The sequence below is a fragment of the Hippocampus bargibanti genome, linkage group LG22 (assembly GCF_051943395.1).
Source record: "Hippocampus bargibanti isolate YZ-2025 linkage group LG22, ASM5194339v1, whole genome shotgun sequence".
NCBI lineage: Eukaryota > Metazoa > Chordata > Actinopteri > Syngnathiformes > Syngnathidae > Hippocampus > Hippocampus bargibanti.
The window spans coordinates 7,374,185-7,393,957 of NC_142755.1; the positions used below are offsets into that span (position 1 = coordinate 7,374,185).

At 43.6% G+C, this 19,773-nt stretch overlaps 1 protein-coding gene across 1 annotated transcript; it reads right to left on the minus strand.

Annotated features, from left to right (window-relative positions):
* Window positions 1–484: 484 nt before the first annotated feature.
* Window positions 485–19,754, minus strand: LOC148881875 (liprin-beta-1-like). Its single transcript, XM_088989026.1, has 25 exons — window positions 19,665–19,754; window positions 18,550–18,746; window positions 14,657–14,723; window positions 12,875–13,080; window positions 12,371–12,451; window positions 11,893–12,006; window positions 11,715–11,828; window positions 11,325–11,417; window positions 9,732–9,834; window positions 8,712–8,773; window positions 8,590–8,641; window positions 7,607–7,725; window positions 7,402–7,475; window positions 5,594–5,630; window positions 5,373–5,499; window positions 5,207–5,288; window positions 4,868–5,132; window positions 4,656–4,767; window positions 4,407–4,495; window positions 4,199–4,321; window positions 4,005–4,130; window positions 2,248–2,436; window positions 906–1,043; window positions 775–840; window positions 485–707 (listed from the first exon to the last, which is right to left on the minus strand). Exons 3-25 carry the CDS (start codon window positions 14,718–14,720, stop codon window positions 657–659), a joined length of 2,487 nt encoding a protein of 828 aa, XP_088845152.1. The 5' UTR covers window positions 14,721–14,723; window positions 18,550–18,746; window positions 19,665–19,754; the 3' UTR covers window positions 485–656.
* Between the last annotated feature and the right edge of the window lie 19 nt (window positions 19,755–19,773).

Here is a 19,773-nt window from a genome sequence, read left to right on the forward strand (position 1 = left end):
CACTGACGATACAAAAGGATGGAGGAAAGTGCACAAAATGGACACGAGATATCTATCTGCCTGAAGGATACTCCCCCTCGGGCCACTTTTGAAATACGTCCCCCGCCACCTCAAAATATTTTCTTATTTATTTTATTGTGCTGCAAATTGATCAACGAAATATTTGAACAAAAATGTACTCACCTTAGTCATATTTATGAATACAATAAAACCGGTTATTATTATAGATTCATGTTCTTGATGAAAACATTCAATATTCATTTTCAAAATTCAAAAAAAATGTTGTGGCATGATGGTGGATTGATTATCACACCCACAGAGGTCGCGGGTTTGAATCCGGTACCTGTGCGGTGTGTGGAGTTTGCCTCATGTGTTTTCTCAGTTTCCTCCCGCATTGTAAAAATAAAAACATGCACCGGAGAGGTTAATTGAACACTCTAAATTGTCCCAAAATTGTCTCTTGATCAAAAAGACGCAACAAAACTACCTTTAATCTGTTTAATGCTAAAAAGTGAAGCACTGATGAAGTCATGTCCCCTCAAAAAATATTGTCAAGGTAACAGCAAAGAGGCTCACAGCCACAGCCACACACAAAATCACACTCGACAGCGCCATTTGTCGAGTCTCGTGTCATCTTAACGGGATTGGTCGCCTTCTCACGGGCTTGCGTTGATCTCTCCGAAAACGTCGTCATCCTCCGCCATATTCTGAGCAGGGTAAAAAATAAGGTAAAATAAGGGAAGGCATTCACTTTACAAGCGTTGGTTGACTCACCGTCAGATGATTGATTCCTTCGCAAAAGGCTCCGATTTGTCTCACGGCGCCCTCGGCGTCGCCCATCTGGCCGGAGACAACAACGTTATTGCGCCACGCAGAAGTGACAGGCGGGAGAGGAAAGGTCGCACCTGTTCTCGCTGCGCCGGGTGCTCTTGCGGCTCTGGGCAAATCCCTCCGTCCACGTCCATGGGGCACACATATTCGCTGCCGTCATCGTGACGTTTTTTGCGAAGCGATCCAAAGCTGCCGAACGACAGATGTCTCGGCTGGCCGATGCGGAAAAGAAAAGGGCGCTTCAATAAACGTTGGATGAAAAACCTTTTAACTCATTCACTGCCAGACTTGTGCAAAAACGCGTCCGCTCCAGTGCCAGGGTTTTTGTCATTGTCACTCCAATTCCAGGACCCACAGAATATTAAGTTTTAGGACTACGTAAATATTCAATGTAGCATAAGCATAAAAAAAAAAACTTTAGAAGCTCTTATTTCATAAAAAGAGTTACTTCCTAAATTATATGGGTCTGGAGTTATGTGAGCTTGAAATGAGGGCGGATGTACAAAATACAACACCAAACATTGGTTTATATCCTGCTTTAACAACAGCTGAAGCTGCGAACAAAGCGCTAATGTGGAAAAAAAGGAAATGATGCCCCCTTGTGGAAAGGAAAAACATTGCTATCTATTAGCTGTCTAACTAGCTAGCTAGCTATCTACGCATATTAGTTTTCTATTAGCTCGCTAGCTAACTTGATCTATTTGAGTTATTCCCGGTTGAACGGGGTCACTGTTGCTGGCTACCTAGCTAGCTATTTGCTATCGATTAACCGTCTAACTAGCTAGCTATCTTTTAGTTATCTATTAGCTAGCTAGGTAACTTGATCTATTTGACTTATTCCCAGTTGAACGTGCGCATGTGAACTGATCCTGTGACTGTAAAGTGACCTTGAGAGAGAGAAATGAAATGTATTATTATTATTACAGCGCTTTATCGGCACCCAAGCGTGAAAAAAAACCAAATTTGGGAATGGCGCTTTCTGTTATATTTTCAATTCTCGAATCAATTTGTGAATGGCAGTGAATGAGTTAAACGTTCCCATAATGCCTTGAAATGACAAAAATATAAATAAACACACACCGGAGCTGCGTTTTTTGACTGTTCAATGCAATAAATTTTGTTTGATGTCGACAAAGTCCTCTTTGACATGTCTTGAAATCCTACCCAACTTGCATTAAGAATGTAAAACTTTCAAAGCTTGTTTGAAATGGCACAAAAACCTAAAAAAAAAAACAAGCATAAACATAAATTAACTTTAATGCTGTTACAACATCCCTAAAATGACCCCCAAGATGTCTTTCGAAGAAATTTCCATCACCTCTGCCTGTTTTTAATCACCTTTGTCAAATATGAACACACGGTAAAATAAAATGTACGTATTCGAAACGTTCCTGGGGTGGCGTTTCCGCATCTTACTTTGACCTTGGCGGCGGCGGTGAGCACGACGTAGTCCGGGTTTTCCACGCACTCCTGCTTTAGCCTCAGAGCATCTGCTCCGACCAGTAGGTGGAAGTGCGTCGCCAGGTGGCGCCGTAGCAGCGTTTTTCCCGGCGGGATGTTGAGAAGCAGAGCCAACGCATCCACCGTGAAGCGCGGTTCCAGAACCTTGGGAATAGAAAAATAGATACCTCAGCTTACAAACTTAATTGGTTCCCAGAAAGTGTGTGTAAGGTGAAAAGTTCATCTGCCGAACATTTAATTCCCATAAGAAACCATTAAAATGAGAATAATCCGTTCTCAGGTCCCCATAAAACATAATTTTCTACTAAATAAGCCTTAAAACTACACAAAATATACCTTATTTTATGTATAATAAATGTGCTATTGTATTGTAATGAAGGCAATAGACTGTACGGTATAATAAAGTCATTTTATTGACCTTTATAATAATAATAATAATAATACAGTAAAGTCTCGTTATATCGATATTCAAGGGAGTCCGAAAAAATATCGATATAACCGGGACTATCGATATATCCGACCCTGTTTGCATGTAATTTTCTCCGTGCGTGCATAGAAATAGTATCGATATAACCGGGACTATCGATATATCCGATATCGATATAACGAGACTTTACTGTAATAATAATAATAATAATGTAATGTAATGTATTTTGTTTTTCTACTCTCATTCCTTTCATCACTTTGCTGCTGTGAAATGTAAATTTCTCCACTGTGAGACTAATAAAGGCATATCCAATCCAATCCAATAATGATAATACATTTCATTTATAAGTGCCTTTCAAAACTCTCTAGGACACTTAACAGTCACAGGATATTTTTTCTGTGGGTGAGCAGCGGCAGCTGTTCACTCAACCCGGAAGTAACAAAGTAAAAAAAACAACACAAAAAAACCCAAAATAACAAATAATATGACAACACAAAGACAGTTATTCATTCTTCAGCACTTTCTGTATCCTCTTTGTGACATGAAGCAGTTCTAAAGGAAGGAGGAGAAGATCAAATCATCCTTTTCAGCAGTGGATCAGAGACGTCATGGTGGAATGTGCACCTCTACTACAAGCTAAATGTTGAAAGCAAACACGCAGCTGTAGCATCCATTGACGAGCTTCGTGATGGTCGTTGATGTAGTTGCCTCTTGATGATATCCGAGTGAAGTTGCCGTGCTTTCTCGGCGATAATACCCTCACTCACACTGTCCCCTGCTAGCTGCTTTTCATTAATCCAAATCAACAGAAGTTTTTCAACCTCTTCTATTGCCTGAAACCGTTGCTTAGACAACACAGAAACACCCTTAGCCACACGTAGCAATGGCCGACTTAGCATACTGGTACTGGGACGCTAAGTCACACAAACGCACACCTTGATCGTGTTTTTCGATGATCTCCTTCTGCTCGAGCGTATTTTTCTTTTGTCTTCTTCGGCTTAACACTAGCCTGTGGGGGGTCCCATAAGAGCAAAAGTACTCCACTCGATAACAAACCACATTTGCACTCAAAGAAAAGGGGTGACGAAAACTAGTCCGCCAGCCACCGTGGCGCAGTGTGGTTTGATTCGTCCGCCGAAAACTAGTTTGTGAATTTAATGTTCGTGAGGCGAAAAGTTCATGAGCTGAAGCGTTCGTATGCGGAGGTATCACCATATATACCATAATAAAACAACTAAAAAATAGACAGACATTGAGGCCGAGACCCCCTCGGCCACCTACTTACCAAGAGACCCCCGTGCACGCCGCTGCCTCGCAGGTTGGGCGCATACTCGGCCAAATCCACGGAGCGCAGCCACTCCATCACCCGGTGGTTGCTCCACTGGATCACGTCGGCCAGTCGCGTGCACTTCTGCCGAGGAGGCGGATAGCGGGAGACGTCATCGGATTGGCCGCTTAGCGAGCGGCGGGTCGTTTTACCTCGTCGGCGGGCCGGCGGTGCAGACAGTCGGCCCGGAAGGAGTTGAGGCGCAGGACTTGCACGGCTCGCTTGATGCTGAGGTGGTGCAGCACGCTACCGACCTTGAGGGACAGGAGATCCTCCTGAAACAACATTTGCGTACATGTTGTCAGACTTCCAAACGTATGAAGGCGTCATAAATAAAACGGCGTGAGCAAGTGTACCGACCACGGTCATGTAGTGAAGCATGCAGGCGTCCACTCTGGCTTCGTCAAAGTGACTCTTGTACTGTGGCAGGCCCACGTCGTCCAGCCAGCCTGCAAGACGCGGACGAGGGCAAAGCATCTTATCCTGTGACTGTCAAGTCACCTTGAGAGTTTTGAAAGGCGCTTAGAAATTAAATGGATTATTATTATTATTCTTATTATTATTATTATCATCATCACCGAATGGCCGAATTCGGGAAGACCAACTCACGTGTCACCCAGTTGTGGTCCAATTTTCCTTTGAGGAGGTCATCGGGCGAGCGGAGAGCTTGAAGGGCCAGCTGGAGCTTCTTCCTGTGCAGAGGATGCTTCATACCCAGTTCCTGCCAAAAGATGGAGGCGACCCCAAGGTGGGCAAGCAGGTCAGACGGCAATTTGTCCAAACACCGGCGAGGTCGGACTGATCACATCCAGTCGGCGTACCTTCTCCAGGCGGTGCTGAGACGCCTGCAGCAGGCTCTCCCCCGACTGGACCCAAGTGCGGGCCGGTTCGGCGTACGAGCCCAGGCCTTGTTCGCGGAGCCACCGGCACACATCCTCCGGGGTCCAGCGCGAGAAGGGAACGTCGGCGGCGTCCGCGGGAGATCCCGACCGGCACAAGCGCGGTCCCGCCGTGGCCCGGACGCCCCCGCGCCGGAACTGGGCTTCGTCGTCCGGGTTCAGGGACGCGGAGTGGGTCCTTTTTAATCTGGGGGGAAAAGCGTCACGCACTTGAAGGGTCAGGTAGCAAGCAGGTGGTCAGTGAGCCGACCGGCGACTTACCTGCCCAAGAACTTCATCAAGCCTTTGGACTTTTTTTTGCTTTCAGGCGGCGAGTGTTCCGGCGCTTTGCGCTCACTCTCGGCTGCAACGAGCATTTGAAGCAGAAATGGCGTCAAATCCTAACCCGGAGTGCCAAAAAAAAAAAAAACAAAAAAGAAAACCTAACCAAGATTTGGTATGCTGCCGGCACGTTTGCCTCCCCGCATTTTGAGGAGTCCTCGACCAAAGGAAGCCCGGAGCCTCTTGGCGCCAAAAGTGTCTTCGCGGCCCAATGTTTGACATTTGCCCTTTGCCTAGAAAAGGGGAAGTCACGGCGCGCAGAGCAATAAGTCATGACGTGCGCCGGGAAGCGGCGAGGGCTTCACAATGTCACGGGGGGGACCTCACCTGCTCATTGCCGTTGCTTGGAGACATCGCTGCAGATCTGAAATCACATTCACGAGCACTTAGATACATATATTTATACTTAGATATATATATTTTCCGATGTACAAGGTGCACCCAAAAGCCTGCATTTTCTTTGAAAGATCACCCTGCGCCTTATATGTGAAGTCATATTGAGCCATAACACGTCTCGCAAGACCTGTCAGCAGTCACAAGACTCCATTTACCCCCCCCCCCCCCCCCCCCCTGTAGAAGAAGTAGTGCGTAATCCCAGCCTCTGCTGTAGTGGCTTAAAATGAGGTGTGCCTTATATTTGGAAAACTTTTATTCATTTGTATATTATACTTGGAAAACTTTTATTTTAGTCATTGAAGGTGTGCCTTATAGTCCGGTGCACCTTATACAGTAAAGTCTGGTTATATCGATAGTACTGCTTATTACGATACTATTTCTATGAACGCAAGGAGAAAATTACATGCGCGCAGGGTCGGATATATCGATAGTCCCGGTTATATCGATATTTTTTCGGACTCCCGAGAATATCGATATATCGAGACTTTACTGTATATGTTTGAAAATAAACAATTCGTTGGGGGTGTGTCTTATACTCCGGTGCACCTTATATATATGAACAGCTTGAAAATACACCATTCATTAGGAGTGTGTCTTATACAGTGAACCCTCGTTTATCGCGAGAGATACGTTCCAAAAATAGCCCGCGATAGGTGAACTCCGCGAAGTACAATGTAGTCAGCTTTTTTTTTTTAACCATGTAAAACTATACATACTGCAGAATGAAACAAAAAATAAAACCTATTTTTTTTTAATAGTTTAAAGAATGGTGTTGTAAAACAATATTTTGCTGCTGGCGCCTATTCGTCCTTACTCCGCTGCGCTGTAAAATCTTTTTCTACTGAAGGAGTCTTTCTCCGAGAGAAGAACATTGTTATCGGTAGTTGTTGGCACTCTTTTTTTTTGTATTTCTTTTGTTTTGGAGAATAGAGAAGAGCTCATGGAGCAATCTGCTCAAAGCCAGTGTGTTTGATTTTATTCTGCTTTGTTTGCATTTGCATGTCATTAATAAAAAAAAAAAAAACAATAAAATAAACGTTTTTTTCCCCTGAAAAAAACAAAAAAAAATCTGCGATGCTGTGAACTGCGAAGTAGCGAGGGATCACTGTACTCCGGTGCGTCTTATATATGGGAAAAGTTTGAAAATACACCATTCATTCGGGGTGCGCCTTATACGCCGGTGCATCTTATATATGGGAAAGGTTTGAAAATCCGCCATTTATCGGGGGGGGGGGGGGGCTTATACTACGGTGCACCTTATACACCGGAAAATGCAGTACTCACTCTGAGATAGGTTCGATCCTTACATACTCATCGTGAGCCATTATGAGAAAATTGCAGAAATAGAATAAAAGCAGAATTGATGACGGCTGGAAACCGTCGAGTCCGTATTGAGTGCATTTCAACCAAAAAGCTCACTCGCAGAATAACGTAACCTGTGTAAAATGTCCTTGAGAGTTTTGAAAGCCACTTATAAATTAAATGTATTATTATTATTAGTATTATTATGCGCATCATACCTCTGAAGATGGAGGTTACTGATTCGCTGTGGCGACCCCTCGACGGGAAAAGCCGAAAGATTATTATGATTATTATGATTAAAATATACAATAAGCGTAACCATTAACCATTATGACCAGGGACTGAAATATGGATCACACAAATAAATCCAAAAGAGGACACGTTCAGAATATTGCCAATTGACTTTTCAGCGGGAAGGCAAGTAGTGCACATCATACCTGTTGGATACCCAAAGCGGTGGCTCTCGGTCCGCTTCCTTCATTTTACCCAGCACGGAGACGCTTGGACGGGACTGCGGCGAGGGCGTGGAAGAAAAATCAGGATTGTAAATCTGGACGTTACGGCGCGAAGGCGGGACACGCTTCATCTGGATGGTTAACTTAGTCACGGAGGAAGTGCGCCAATGGCCGTTTTTGTGTTTACCTCCGCCGAGATCCTTCCCGTTTCGCCCTCCTCCGCCTTCAGCCTGACCTCGGCGACGGAAGGAAGTGAGCGATCCGCGACGATGTCGGGGTCGTCGTCGTCGTCTTCATTCGGCTTCTCTGAGGGAATGTCGCACAAAAGTATCGGGACAAGTAGTTGTATTGGAGGTACAATAAAGTCTCGTTATATCGATATTCAAGGGAATCCGAAAAAATATCGATATAACCGGGACTATCGATATATCCGACACTGTTTGCATGTAATTTTCTCCGTGCATGCATAGAAATAGTATCGATATAACCGGGACTATCGATATATCCGATATCGATATAACGAGACTTTACTGTAATTGAACACCTAAAATACACCGTCTGTAAGAAAAGAATCTGTTTTGCATTAAATATCGGGACAAGTGACTGGATGTAGCTTTCACTTGCTCTTGCAAAAAACGACATTAACTCATTCACTGCCATTCCTGAATTTATTCGGGAATTGAAAATATGACGTGGAGCGCCATTCCCGAATTTGTTTCTTCTCCTTGCGGGAGGTTGACAAAGCGTTGGTCAGACCTCTGGCAATGTTTTTCCATCCCACGAGGGGGAGGCATTTGCCTTTTGTATAGCCTCTTCCATTTCAAGCTTAGATAACTCCAGACCCATATAACTTAGGAATTAACTCTTTTTTTCTGATGAAAGAAGAGAGACTAATGTTTCTGTTTCTGGATATTTATGTCGTCCTAAAAGTCAATATTCTGTGGGTCCTGCAATTTGAGTGAAAATGGCAAAAACCCTGGCACTGGAGAAGACACATTTTTGCACATGGTCTGGCAATGAATAGGTTAAAATTTGCTAGATGGTTCCATTCTAGTGCGTTTTTTTTACTCTGACATTTTCACTCAAGATTTTATTATGTCAATTTTGTAGAATTTTGCTGAAGAGGCGCGTTTTTATATTGTTGTCCACGGTGCATTAAGTGCTTCCTACCTTTGATTTTCTCCAGAATCTGTACGCTTTCCAACTCTTTGATCCTCCGCTCCTGGAGACACATAAATAGTTATGACGTTCAGGAAGTGTGATTTCGTTTTTGTTGTTTAATCAAGGCGGACCTTCTCATCATTGGCCGTCACAAGCGAGTCCAACAGCGTCTTCATCTCGGACATTTCAGCATCTGCGGAGGGGAGGCAATCCAAACGCGTGAGCGCAACCACAGGGCGAGATGAGCCCGACTACTATTTCACGTTTGTTTGAATAGTCAACACAGTGGAAGCTCTATGCAAATATTCCCACTCGCCCAAAGACACCTTGAAGAGATGAACCACTGCAAAAGATTGTGTCAAATTCCTCTCGTACTGTAAGTGGAACCATGTGTTGAGGATAAATAAGAAAAGAGGAAGTCTCGTAGCCTTCGAATGACCTTGAGGGGATTTGCTTGCTTTTCATTGGCAAGAGAGATGGGATCTGTGCAAAATCTCCTCTTATTACTCTTTATCCACCCTTCTGCTGCTTATGTACTCTCATTTATTTCTTAGATGACCATTCAGCTTATTCATTTTAACCTTGCGTTGGATTGAATTAGCCTTTATTAGTCTCACAGTCTAGAAATTTACATTTCACAGCAGCAAAGTGATGAAAGTAAGAGGAAAGAAAAAGAAGAAGTAGAAAAACAAAAAAAACAGGAGGTGCTGTAAAGGCAGCCACTCTTGCGGCGCCATCTTGAAGTCAAAACAACAACACAATTAAATGACAAATAATATGGCACAACACAAAAGACACAGTCTTCAATCTTAAGCACTTTCTGCACCCTCTTTGTTGCATGAAGCAGTTCTAAATGAAAGAGGAGAGGATCAAAGCGTCCTTTTCACCAGTGGATCAGATACGTCATGGTGGAATGTTCACGCTGCTACAAGCTAAATGTTGAAAGCAAACACGAAGATGTAGCATCCATTGTAAAAAAAATAGATTGTCTCACACCTCCTACCCGACGTAAATCCGCTTCAATTCCAAGCCGCGACAGTTCCACATACATGCACTGACGCTCATTTCTTCTCACAGCGGGCTCCTCAAGCCAAGGTTTTGTGTATAATAGACAGAGAATTGGAATTTATTTGAAAGTGAGATGGTCTGACCTCTGTCTCGCCCCGCCGTTGGCCTCGGTCTACTCCCGTCCTTCAACCTGGTCAGTTCCACCTCTCGCTCATCCAACTCCCGCTGTAGCAACTGCAGCTCTTCCTACGCGACATGGAATCAGAATCGCTCAGAGCATGTACGCGGGCGTTAGGGTGTGACGGCGACTGGTGGCGGGGTTGGAGAAGCACTTACATCGGCAGTGAAGGAAAGTGATGAGGAGGAAGTGGCGGGTTAAGAATGCCGTAAGAAGACGAAGAAGATAAGGAGCTCAAACCTTATGCTCAGTGCCTGTGGCCTTCTCTGAAGGCTTGACGCAACATTAGTAGCACATGAGAAGTTTAGATTGGAAGATAGACAAAGATAAAAAGCTGTCAGTCAGGTGGTAAGAGGATTAGGGAAGGCAGGTGGAAGGACTGGAGAAGGATATTTAAATATTTAATATGTTAAATATATTTAATATGTTAAATATCTCGGTCCGCTTTCATATACAGTAAAGTCTCGTTATATCGATATTCTCGGGAGTCGGAAAAAATATCGATATAACCGGACTATCGATATATCCGATCCTGCGGCATGTACATTTTCTCCTTGCGTTCATAGAAATAGTATCGTAATAAGCAGTACTATCCATATAACCCATATCGATATAACGAGAATTTACTGTATTTAAAATTTAAAAAATTTAAAAAATATTTAATATTGACAAATATTTATTTAATCAATGGAGTGATACCTCAGCTTACAAACCACACAGCCACGGTGGCTGGCGGACTTGTTTTTGTCACCCCCTTTCTTTGAGTGCGGACGTGGTTTCATATCGAGGATACGTTTGCTATTATGGGACCAAAAAAGACCCCACCACAGGCTACTGTTAAGCTGAAGAGGACAGAAAGAAAAACGTCTGTTGATTTGGATTAATGAACAGCGGCTACCAGGGGACAGTGTGAGTGAGGGTATTTTCGCAGAGAAAGCATAGCAACTTCACTCGGATATCATCAAGAAGCAACCTGGAAGTTCGTCCTCTATTGACAACGACCTTCACACATGTCAATAAAACGACTTTATTATACAGTCCAGTTTATTTATTTAATTACAATGCAATAGCACATTTATTATACATAAAATAAGGTATATTTTGCTTAGTTTTAAGGATTATTTAATAGAAAATTATGTTTTATGAGGACCTGGGAACGGATTATTCTCATTTTAATGGTTTCTTATGGGAAATAAATGTTTGAAAGATCAACTTTTCGCCTTACACACACTTTCTGGGAACCAATTAAATTCGTAAGCGGAGGTATCACTGTATTTGAATATTAAACAAATATTTGAATATTACGGAAGAGGATTAGGGCCACTGAAAACCAAAAAAAAGGACTGAGTTAATTCTCAGAATTGTGACACGAAAGAGAATTCTAACTGTAAAGTGAGAATTTTGACTTTATTCTCAGAATTCATAATTCTCACTTTAAGGTCAGAATAAAGTCAGAACGTTGCCAACCTTATTTTTTTTTCTTCAGTGGCCCTAATCCTCTTTCGTAGAATATATATTTAATATATATTTAAACAATATTTTTTTTTAATAGTCGTACTTTGCAAGCTTTGATTTTCCCGTCACACTGCAGATGCTCACTGTCCATGTCGGCCATGGGCAAACGCAACTGGCTTATTTCTTGGTACGAGACCTGAAGAGGAAGAAGAGTAAATTTTCCCGGAGGTGGCCTTGATGTAAGATGTTTAGGCAGGAAACAGCTGTCGGAGGTGCGCCAGGGGGCAGCAGCCAGGGTTCCTTTTTTTACCTCGTCAGGCCGATGGACCCCGGCCACACTCAAAACAATGTGTGAGATAATACAAAAGGGCAAAAAGTGGGTAAACAGACCGCCGCATGTCAACATCTGCGACTTGGTAGCATCCATTGGGTCATTGCCCAACGTGAAACTAAGACTTGGGTTTTGCTACGTCTATTTCCCATTGGGGCTTACCGCATCATGATCCCTTTGTTCCCTCTCCGCCGCGCTTAGCTTCATCTTCAGCTCTGACACCTCCTTCATCAGTTCCAACTTCTGGGTCTCCAGCGCTGAGCGGTTCAGTAGTTCCTTCGGAAGAGAATTCATATTGCAGGAGATCCAGACCGGAGATCGCAGGAGGTTTCGTTGAAACCTTTTGCAGTAGCTCCTCGGTGGCGCAGAGCTTCTCCCGGTGACGCTCCAGGCATTTATCCAGGTCCCGGATCTTCTCCCCTTGCACCTCCACCTGGTCTGTTAGGACGCTGACCTAAAGACCGTCAAAAACGTGGCGCTCAAGCAAACGCTTCGAGATGGCTCTGAAGTTTTGCAAAATTTCACAACTAGCTCAGAAACCAGGGGTTCTTAATCTTGTTGGAGGCACCAAACCCCACCAGTTTCATGTGCTCATTCACTGAACCCTTCTTCCAATGACTGTGCCTACTAACTGCAGACTAGACTGAAGGGTGGACCTCTGTGGGCGGAGGATCCACCGGAACCCCTGAGACCGACTCACCGAACCCCCAAGGTTCGATCGAACCCAGGTAAAGAACCACTGTCCTAAACCGCCCGTAGGTTTACTAACCAAATTAAATTGACCACTGCAGAGATCGAAGACATTTTGACTGACCAACCTGAAGGATGAGACACTCTTTGTCACTCTCCAGTCGGGCGAGTCGCTCTTGGTAGACGGTCTCTGAACTGTGGCCATTTGTCTGCAAGAGAATGATGAAAAAAAATAGTTTGCTAGAAGATTCTTCAAGCAGAGGCGGCAGTGAGTCAACATTGGCGAGCTACAAGTGTCAATGTAGGTTTAAAGTAAGTCCCAAGTGCCGCAAAATGTCCTAAAATTGACAACTTGCAGTCTCTTTGAGTGTCATGTAACTCGAGTTCCCCATTTCTGTCGGCCATAAATGATTTCATTTTGACGAGGCGACCGTTTGAAAAGAAGAAAAACAGTTTGGCCAGTGGAAAAAAAATGTTTTCTTGTCTGGAAGCTCCATCAATCACTCAGCACGTCACATTACGAAGTTGAACGAAGCGAGTGGGGGGGGGGGCTTCCAGAGCCTGCAAAGCATCTCTGCAGACAAGTTTGTACCCTGCTCTGGATAGCGTCCAGATAAGACGGTGACGTGTACCATTCGTCCCCGCAGCCACTCGACCAGACCCTCAGCGGTGGAGTCGGGAATCTGGCAGCGTAGATTGTCCCGCTCTTGATTGTCCATGAGGTCCAGAGCCGCCCGCAGGTCCTCCAACAGGTGCAGTGGGCGCGGACCGCCCATCAACGGCGATGTGGGCGACTGGCAGCCGAACAGCCCGTTGGAGTAGTCCATGGCTTTGGAGCCTGCCGCGACAAAGAGTCACTCAACGCTTGCGCTCATAAAAGATTTAACCAAAGCGAAGATTAAAAAAAAAAAAGTCACATGATAAACAAAATGGACGCTCCCCACCTTACAAACGAGATACGTTACGGGCGGCCGTTCGTAAGGTGAATTTGTTTGTAAGTTGCTACAGCGCTATAATTTGCATGGAATGTATGTTTAAAGGACAACCGACGTCTCCGGACAAGTTGTGTCCACAATTTGTAAAATGGCTTCAAATGACTTCTACTGAGCGTATTTTAATAAGATTCCACCGCATTTGGCTATATTTTACGTTTTAAGACTCACGCTCAATATTCAGGAAGTCTTGTTTTTGAGTTGGTGACGAGTCTGTACGTGACGTCACTAAAGGAACGCCCCTGTACGAAAAAAAAGACGCATTGTAGCGGTCCTTCCATCACGTCAATGTATTTTGCTGCGCTTGTTTGGTCTGGGGACCTCGTGTTGCACCCAAAAGCCGCCAGAAGAGGGCGTCCAAGCTCCATATAAGGAATTTATCAGCATGTGGAAACGGAGGTGGCCACAGGAGGTCGCCATTTTGTGCCTCTTTTTCGGTGAGACATTTTCCCGGCACGGAATAAATTCTTTAATCGATTGCAAACATGTATGCTTTCCTCTTCAGAACTATTTGAATCATAGTCATAACTGGATGTGTAACAAGAAAGCATATTCTCCGAATCTGAAGCCATTGTTTTGATTCTCCAGCAATGCAAGCCGTCTTGGCGTGACGTCACGAACTGGGCTCGGGACTTTCTGAAAATGCTCAATTCGCAGCTCATTTTTTGGCAGATTTTTTGCACACTTTAAGTTGACTTTTTATTGGCGTTTTGCATTTGAATAAAAATATCATACTGCGTGTTTTGGGTATTTAAGATGCTATAAAACGTTTATCTGATGTCAGTTAAGAAACAAAAAAGTGACGTCGGTTGTCCTTTAAGTCAAAAAGAGAAGTATAAAACAGACGCTCAAACAGTGGTCAAATAAATTCACACATACCGTAGTACAACAAAATATATCTGCAGGTCTTCATAGCTACAAAATCTAACGATCTGAACATTTTTCAACATACTGTACCTGCAAAATTGAAATGTTTATATGTACCGTTATTCCTAAATTGGGGAGCGTCTGTATTCGTGCTTTTCCATTCACCTGAAAACAACCGTGACCGTGCATTTTATTGGGACAGCTGTGGTTGGGGGGGGGGGGCGGAAGGGGTGTCATTTGTCATGTGATCCCCCTTCCCATTGGAAAGCTCAGCGGAAAAAAAAGAGCATAGCCTACACTCATAAGAGCTCAAGCTTGAATAATCATTAGCATGCGTCACGCCGCGGAACAATGGAAACACTTTTTTTCCCCCATTTTTTTTGCAGTAAGGAAGGAGTCCAGTAGTCGGAACGTGACTCCAAAGCCCACATTCAGAGGGTCTCATATTACATAGCAGGTAGGAGTGGAATGAAGGGGTCGGGAGTAAGGAGAGCCATGCATTCCCAGCATGCAGCGTAATGCTTTCCAGATGTGCACCCCCTCCCCAATTCCTACCTGCGATGATCCCATCCATTTGCTCCAATGCGGCCGCCAACATCTCACTGGCGTCAGACATCATTTTCTGGCAAACAAGAAGAAAGAAAATGTTTTGAAGAATTGACTACTGATGTTCATTGTACATTGTTGACATTATTGATTTTTTTTGTAGTCAGATGATTAAAAACAGAAGTATAAACATCCTTTATGTTACTTCCAGGTTGAATGAACGCTGGCGCGTGTGGCTGCCGCTGCTCACCCGCAGCAAAAAATATTCTGTGACTGTAAAGTGTCCTTGAGAGCTTTGAAAGGCGCTTATAAATGAAATGTATTATTATTATTACGACAATAAATATCGAGCAGCAGGAAGTTGCTTGTGACCGTGCGCCTTCATGTGATTGGTTAGTCCACACCGACCAATCACATGGCTCCCACTGCTCCAGAGCAAAAAGTTTGCTGATGAAATAATGGTCGGGGGCATGCAGGCGTGGGACGTGTCCCTGTTTGTGACGTTTAGCGTTCACCATTTTGCCCATAACAGATTCGAGCAGAACTTAGGCAAGAACAATGGCTCCCCTTGTTTGTTTTGAGGGAAGGTGGGGCAGCGCAAGTTTTACCTCATTTCCTGCGTCATTACCTCGACACAACACACAAGACGAGAAGCCTGTCGCAAAAAAAAAACTGCTTTTCCACTTGTAAGAATATTTGCTTGGGACACATTTTGTTTCTGTGCAACTATTTCCACAGGATGAGGGAAAGCACCGCAACACAGTGGGGGGTCGGGCAAGCTCTATTAGGTCAGTTGATCGCTTGAAAATCCGAGCACACACACACACACACACACACACACATGGGAGAAAAATAATGGTTATCCTCCGCTAAAAAAATCCAAATATTTTTCCTCTCGCTGGGCCAAGAGTTGAAACTGAGAGACGATTCGCATGAATGGAAACGATGTGTGGAACGTGGCATCTTTTGGCAGAGATCAGTTGCCACGTCTGTTTAAAAAAATATATATATATAATACAGATTACTTATTGGCAAATATGGCATTGTTCAAATGTGGATGGAAAATGTATAAAACAGTGGACAGCTTTCATCTTGATGTGACAACTATTCCCTCATTCACTGCCAGACATGTGCAAAAAATGTGTGCATTCCAGTGCCAGGGTTTTTGTCATACTCACTCGAATTCCAGGACCCACAGAATATTGAGTTTTCGGACTACACAAAGATTCAACGCAGCGCAAGAAATCTAACACTCTCTTCTCATCAGGAAAAATAGTTAATTCCTAAGTTATGCGGATCTTGAGTTATATGAGCATGAAATGAGGGTGGCTGTCCAAAAGAAAGACGCACCCCTACTCACAAACATTGGCGTTACGAACAACGGTACATATACAGTAAAGTCTCGTTATATCGATATTCAAGGGAGTCCGAAAAAATATCGATATAACCAGGACTATCGATATATCCGACCCTGTTTGCATTTAATTTTCTCCGTGTGTGCATAGAAATAGTATCGATATAACCGGGACTATCGATATATCCGATATCGATATAACGAGACTTTACTGTATATGAACTTTTTTGCCGTAAGATATGTAGTATTCTCCCCAGTTGTACATGTACATATCTTTATAGATAATATATTTGATTAAATGTTTGTTTTTTTTTCAGTGCAAACCAATACAGGTTACTTATACAAGCCTTAAAAATATTTATATAAACGTTAAACATACTTATATAAGCCATAAACATTCATTCCATACAAAATGTAGCACTGAATCTCAACTTACGAACGAATTCACCTTACGAACGACTTCTCTTCTTTTCCTTTGGGCTTTTCCCTTCAAGGGGTCGCCACAGCGAATCAGTAACCTCCATCTTCAGAGGTATGATACGCATGTTTGTTTTGGCCAAGCTTTTACGTCGGATGCCCTTCCTGACACAACCCTCTGTATTTATCCGGGCTGTTCCGAACATATCTCGTTCGTAAGTCAGGGAGCATCTGTACAATGCAATATATACATATTGATTAATATAGCGCTTTAACAATGCACACATATAGAAAAGGGGGAAATGATGCCCCCTTGTGGAAGGGAAAAACATTGCTAGAGGTCTCTGCCAGCGCATTATCGGCGCCCCAGGAAGAAAAACAAAAAGCCGAGCAAACTCGGGAATGGGGCTATATGTCATATTTTCAATTCCGGAATCAATTCGGGAATGACAGTGAATGAGTTAAGGAAATAAAACAAAATGTAGCTTTTTTTCTTCTTGACCCGCACAAACATGCTCAACGCTGATATACGCTTCTCCATTTTGGCTCGCTTGCGTTGACATTTGCCACGCGATCATACGTCAGATTGGCGATCGTACTGAGATAAACATTTCTCGAAAGAGGTCGCGTACGGGTTGACGATACGCAGTGAGCCATCTCCAGCCACCCTCCCGCACATTCCTGAGCAGGTTCACGCGCCCAAACTCCCTAGAGTGTCTGGCACCGACATCCCCGCTTACTTTGGGACCTTCCGAGACAGCTGATTTGTCTTTTGTCAAAACTACCAAGGGCTCCACTTTGGAATATTGAATTTCTCTGGTGGATAAAAAAAAAAATGGTCGTCAGTCAACTGAGCTGTAAGTGAACTCGTGAACGTCACGTGGTCTTTTGTTGACACTCCAAGCTTCAGTGGACTTGAGGTCAAGCCTCCTCCCGGTAACGATGTCACATTGCTGGACAGAAAGGACGCACTTTGTTTCCCGAGCTCGAGACACACTGATCTCACGCCATTTGAGTTTTTCCACATGTGAGGGCGGATTGAGGGCAAAGTGAGCCAAGAAAAACCGCCAGCAATCAGGAACCAAGCGCAGTAGCTTCCCGTCCTCGGCGCCGCCGCGGCCGTCACGACTCGCTAGATGGTTGAAATGCTCCAGCCTCATCGGGATGGAACCATAAAAGGCATTGAAGAGACCCCCCCCCAGGAAGACCCCTGGCTTGGACCCGACAGGAAGCGTTTCCTGTTGCATTGGGGAGAGAAACCCTCTTCCTATTCCAAACGTGGAAAAAGTCATCATGGCACAAAAAAAAGACGATAATAGGATGGTAACCATTTTAAATCAAATGAAGATTCTAAACTCATTGAAGAGAAAACTTGTATACAACTCAACAAGCGTCAGGAGTTCTAAGAAGAGAAACTTAGTCCACTCTACTTAGTCTTGAAAAAAATCCTGTCCACTTTTACTTTTATCCATCTAATGTTGTGGCTTTCTCCACGAGCAAAGGCCGAAGAACACGACTCGTCTTCTGGCTGAAAGGGTTTCCGGGAGAGTCAAAACAAGACACAAGTTAACCTCATGTTAAATAGCATCACAACACACGTGACCACAGTTGACCCAGAAACAGAGAACAACACCCAAAAAGTCACACATCATCATCATCGCCCCCTCAAATGTCACAAAACTCTTTTTCCCATTTGGATATGCTAACTTTTGAAACACTCGTCGGATTTGTAGTCACACAAAAGTCCAACAATGAGCTACACTTTCGATGTCTCGTATTTAGTTTGCATCCTGGAAGCCGAGCATCACCGTTGCGGGCATATTAAACATTGTAAACAGTCAGCACAAGTTGTTTTTTTACATCTTACCTTACATTAAACTGCACAGAAATGTTTAAAGTCACTGTTTTCAGTGTTTTTAAATATAAAAAAATAAATAAACATGATTCATGGAAAGGTTAAAAACATGTACATTAATTAACTTGTTCATTTAAAAAAAAATAATGCTTATTTTTGAATATTTATTGAATACTGTCTGGATTAAATAGGGGAAGGGGCAACCGCAATTGTCTATTGTGATACGAGCACATACTTAACGAAAAAAAGAGGGCAAGAAACCATGAATAAACTTACCAGTTTGGAAAATAAACAAATTCCTCGGGGTGACGTCGCCTCGCTTGGGACACTTGGGAGCACCTTTTTAGCGCAGCTTCATTGCGGACAAGCACCTTTTCGCATTGATCCGCTCCTTGTTCTGCTCTTGGAAACTCTGAACTGGGGGTAGGACGCCATCAAGTTTGATGCCACATGACAAGGAGTTCATTGGCTGCCTCCAAAACAAAGCAGGATTTCAAAATAAAACGATGGATCGGGTAATTCAAGAACATGCCTTTCTTTTGAATTGTAGTTGATCATGAAAAAGACGAACGCTCTTAAAAACGTCATGTGACACGAGTGAGTGGTTATTTAAAAAAACTCACAGTTCACAATTACACAAACCAATGGCCATTTTAATGGTTTCAGCGTATGTCCAGCAGAGGGCGACAGAGGCATTTTTATCCATGAATGCGGATTCCCACGTAAATAGTTTAAGGATTTAAGTTGATGGCAAATATGAGGAGAACCTCTTGTGCTGAATATGTAATGAAATAAATCGCAATAATAACATCTACAAGAGAAATAACAATTAAAAAAAAAGACAAATCATTGATCCCCAGAATGCACATTGTAACTAACCTGCAGCGGTTTTAACAGACTCTTAGGGCAAAATATTTTGATTTGTGCCGTGACGGGCGTATAATTAAAATGACGCGCATCGCAATATCATGTATGTCTTCTACGATGTACCCGTGTGAGATATTAGATGACTTTGCAGGGCCGAATCCTAACGCAGTCAACAAGTCGCAACCTGCCGGGAAATCACCCATGACAAGTTAATTTGGAAATCAGCATTGTCGCACACGACTGGGTCGTCGCTTTGTTTTATTTTCTCATGCGGACGCTGGTGGCAAATAGCAAGAAAGAACACGGCGCCGCCTCTTCCTGACAACCCATCATTTTCTCCGTGTTTTCAGAAAGCCAATGACAAAGCGCTCGACCGGCCATTATTGCTTTCCGATTTATTCTCGCTTTGTCCGGTCCTCACGAATCGGCCGTTAGTTCCTATCGACCATCCAACACTGTGTCCAAATATCCAAATAACAATCAACATTTTTACATTTCTGTTTGTGTGTTCAACAGATGCTTACTTATTCATGAAGTGGAACTCTGTTCTCCCCCAGAAATGTCCATTTTTGTTTGGCCCCGCGAAAGCATCAAGAGCAACAACTGGGGGGCCTGAACGCAGTCACACGTCCC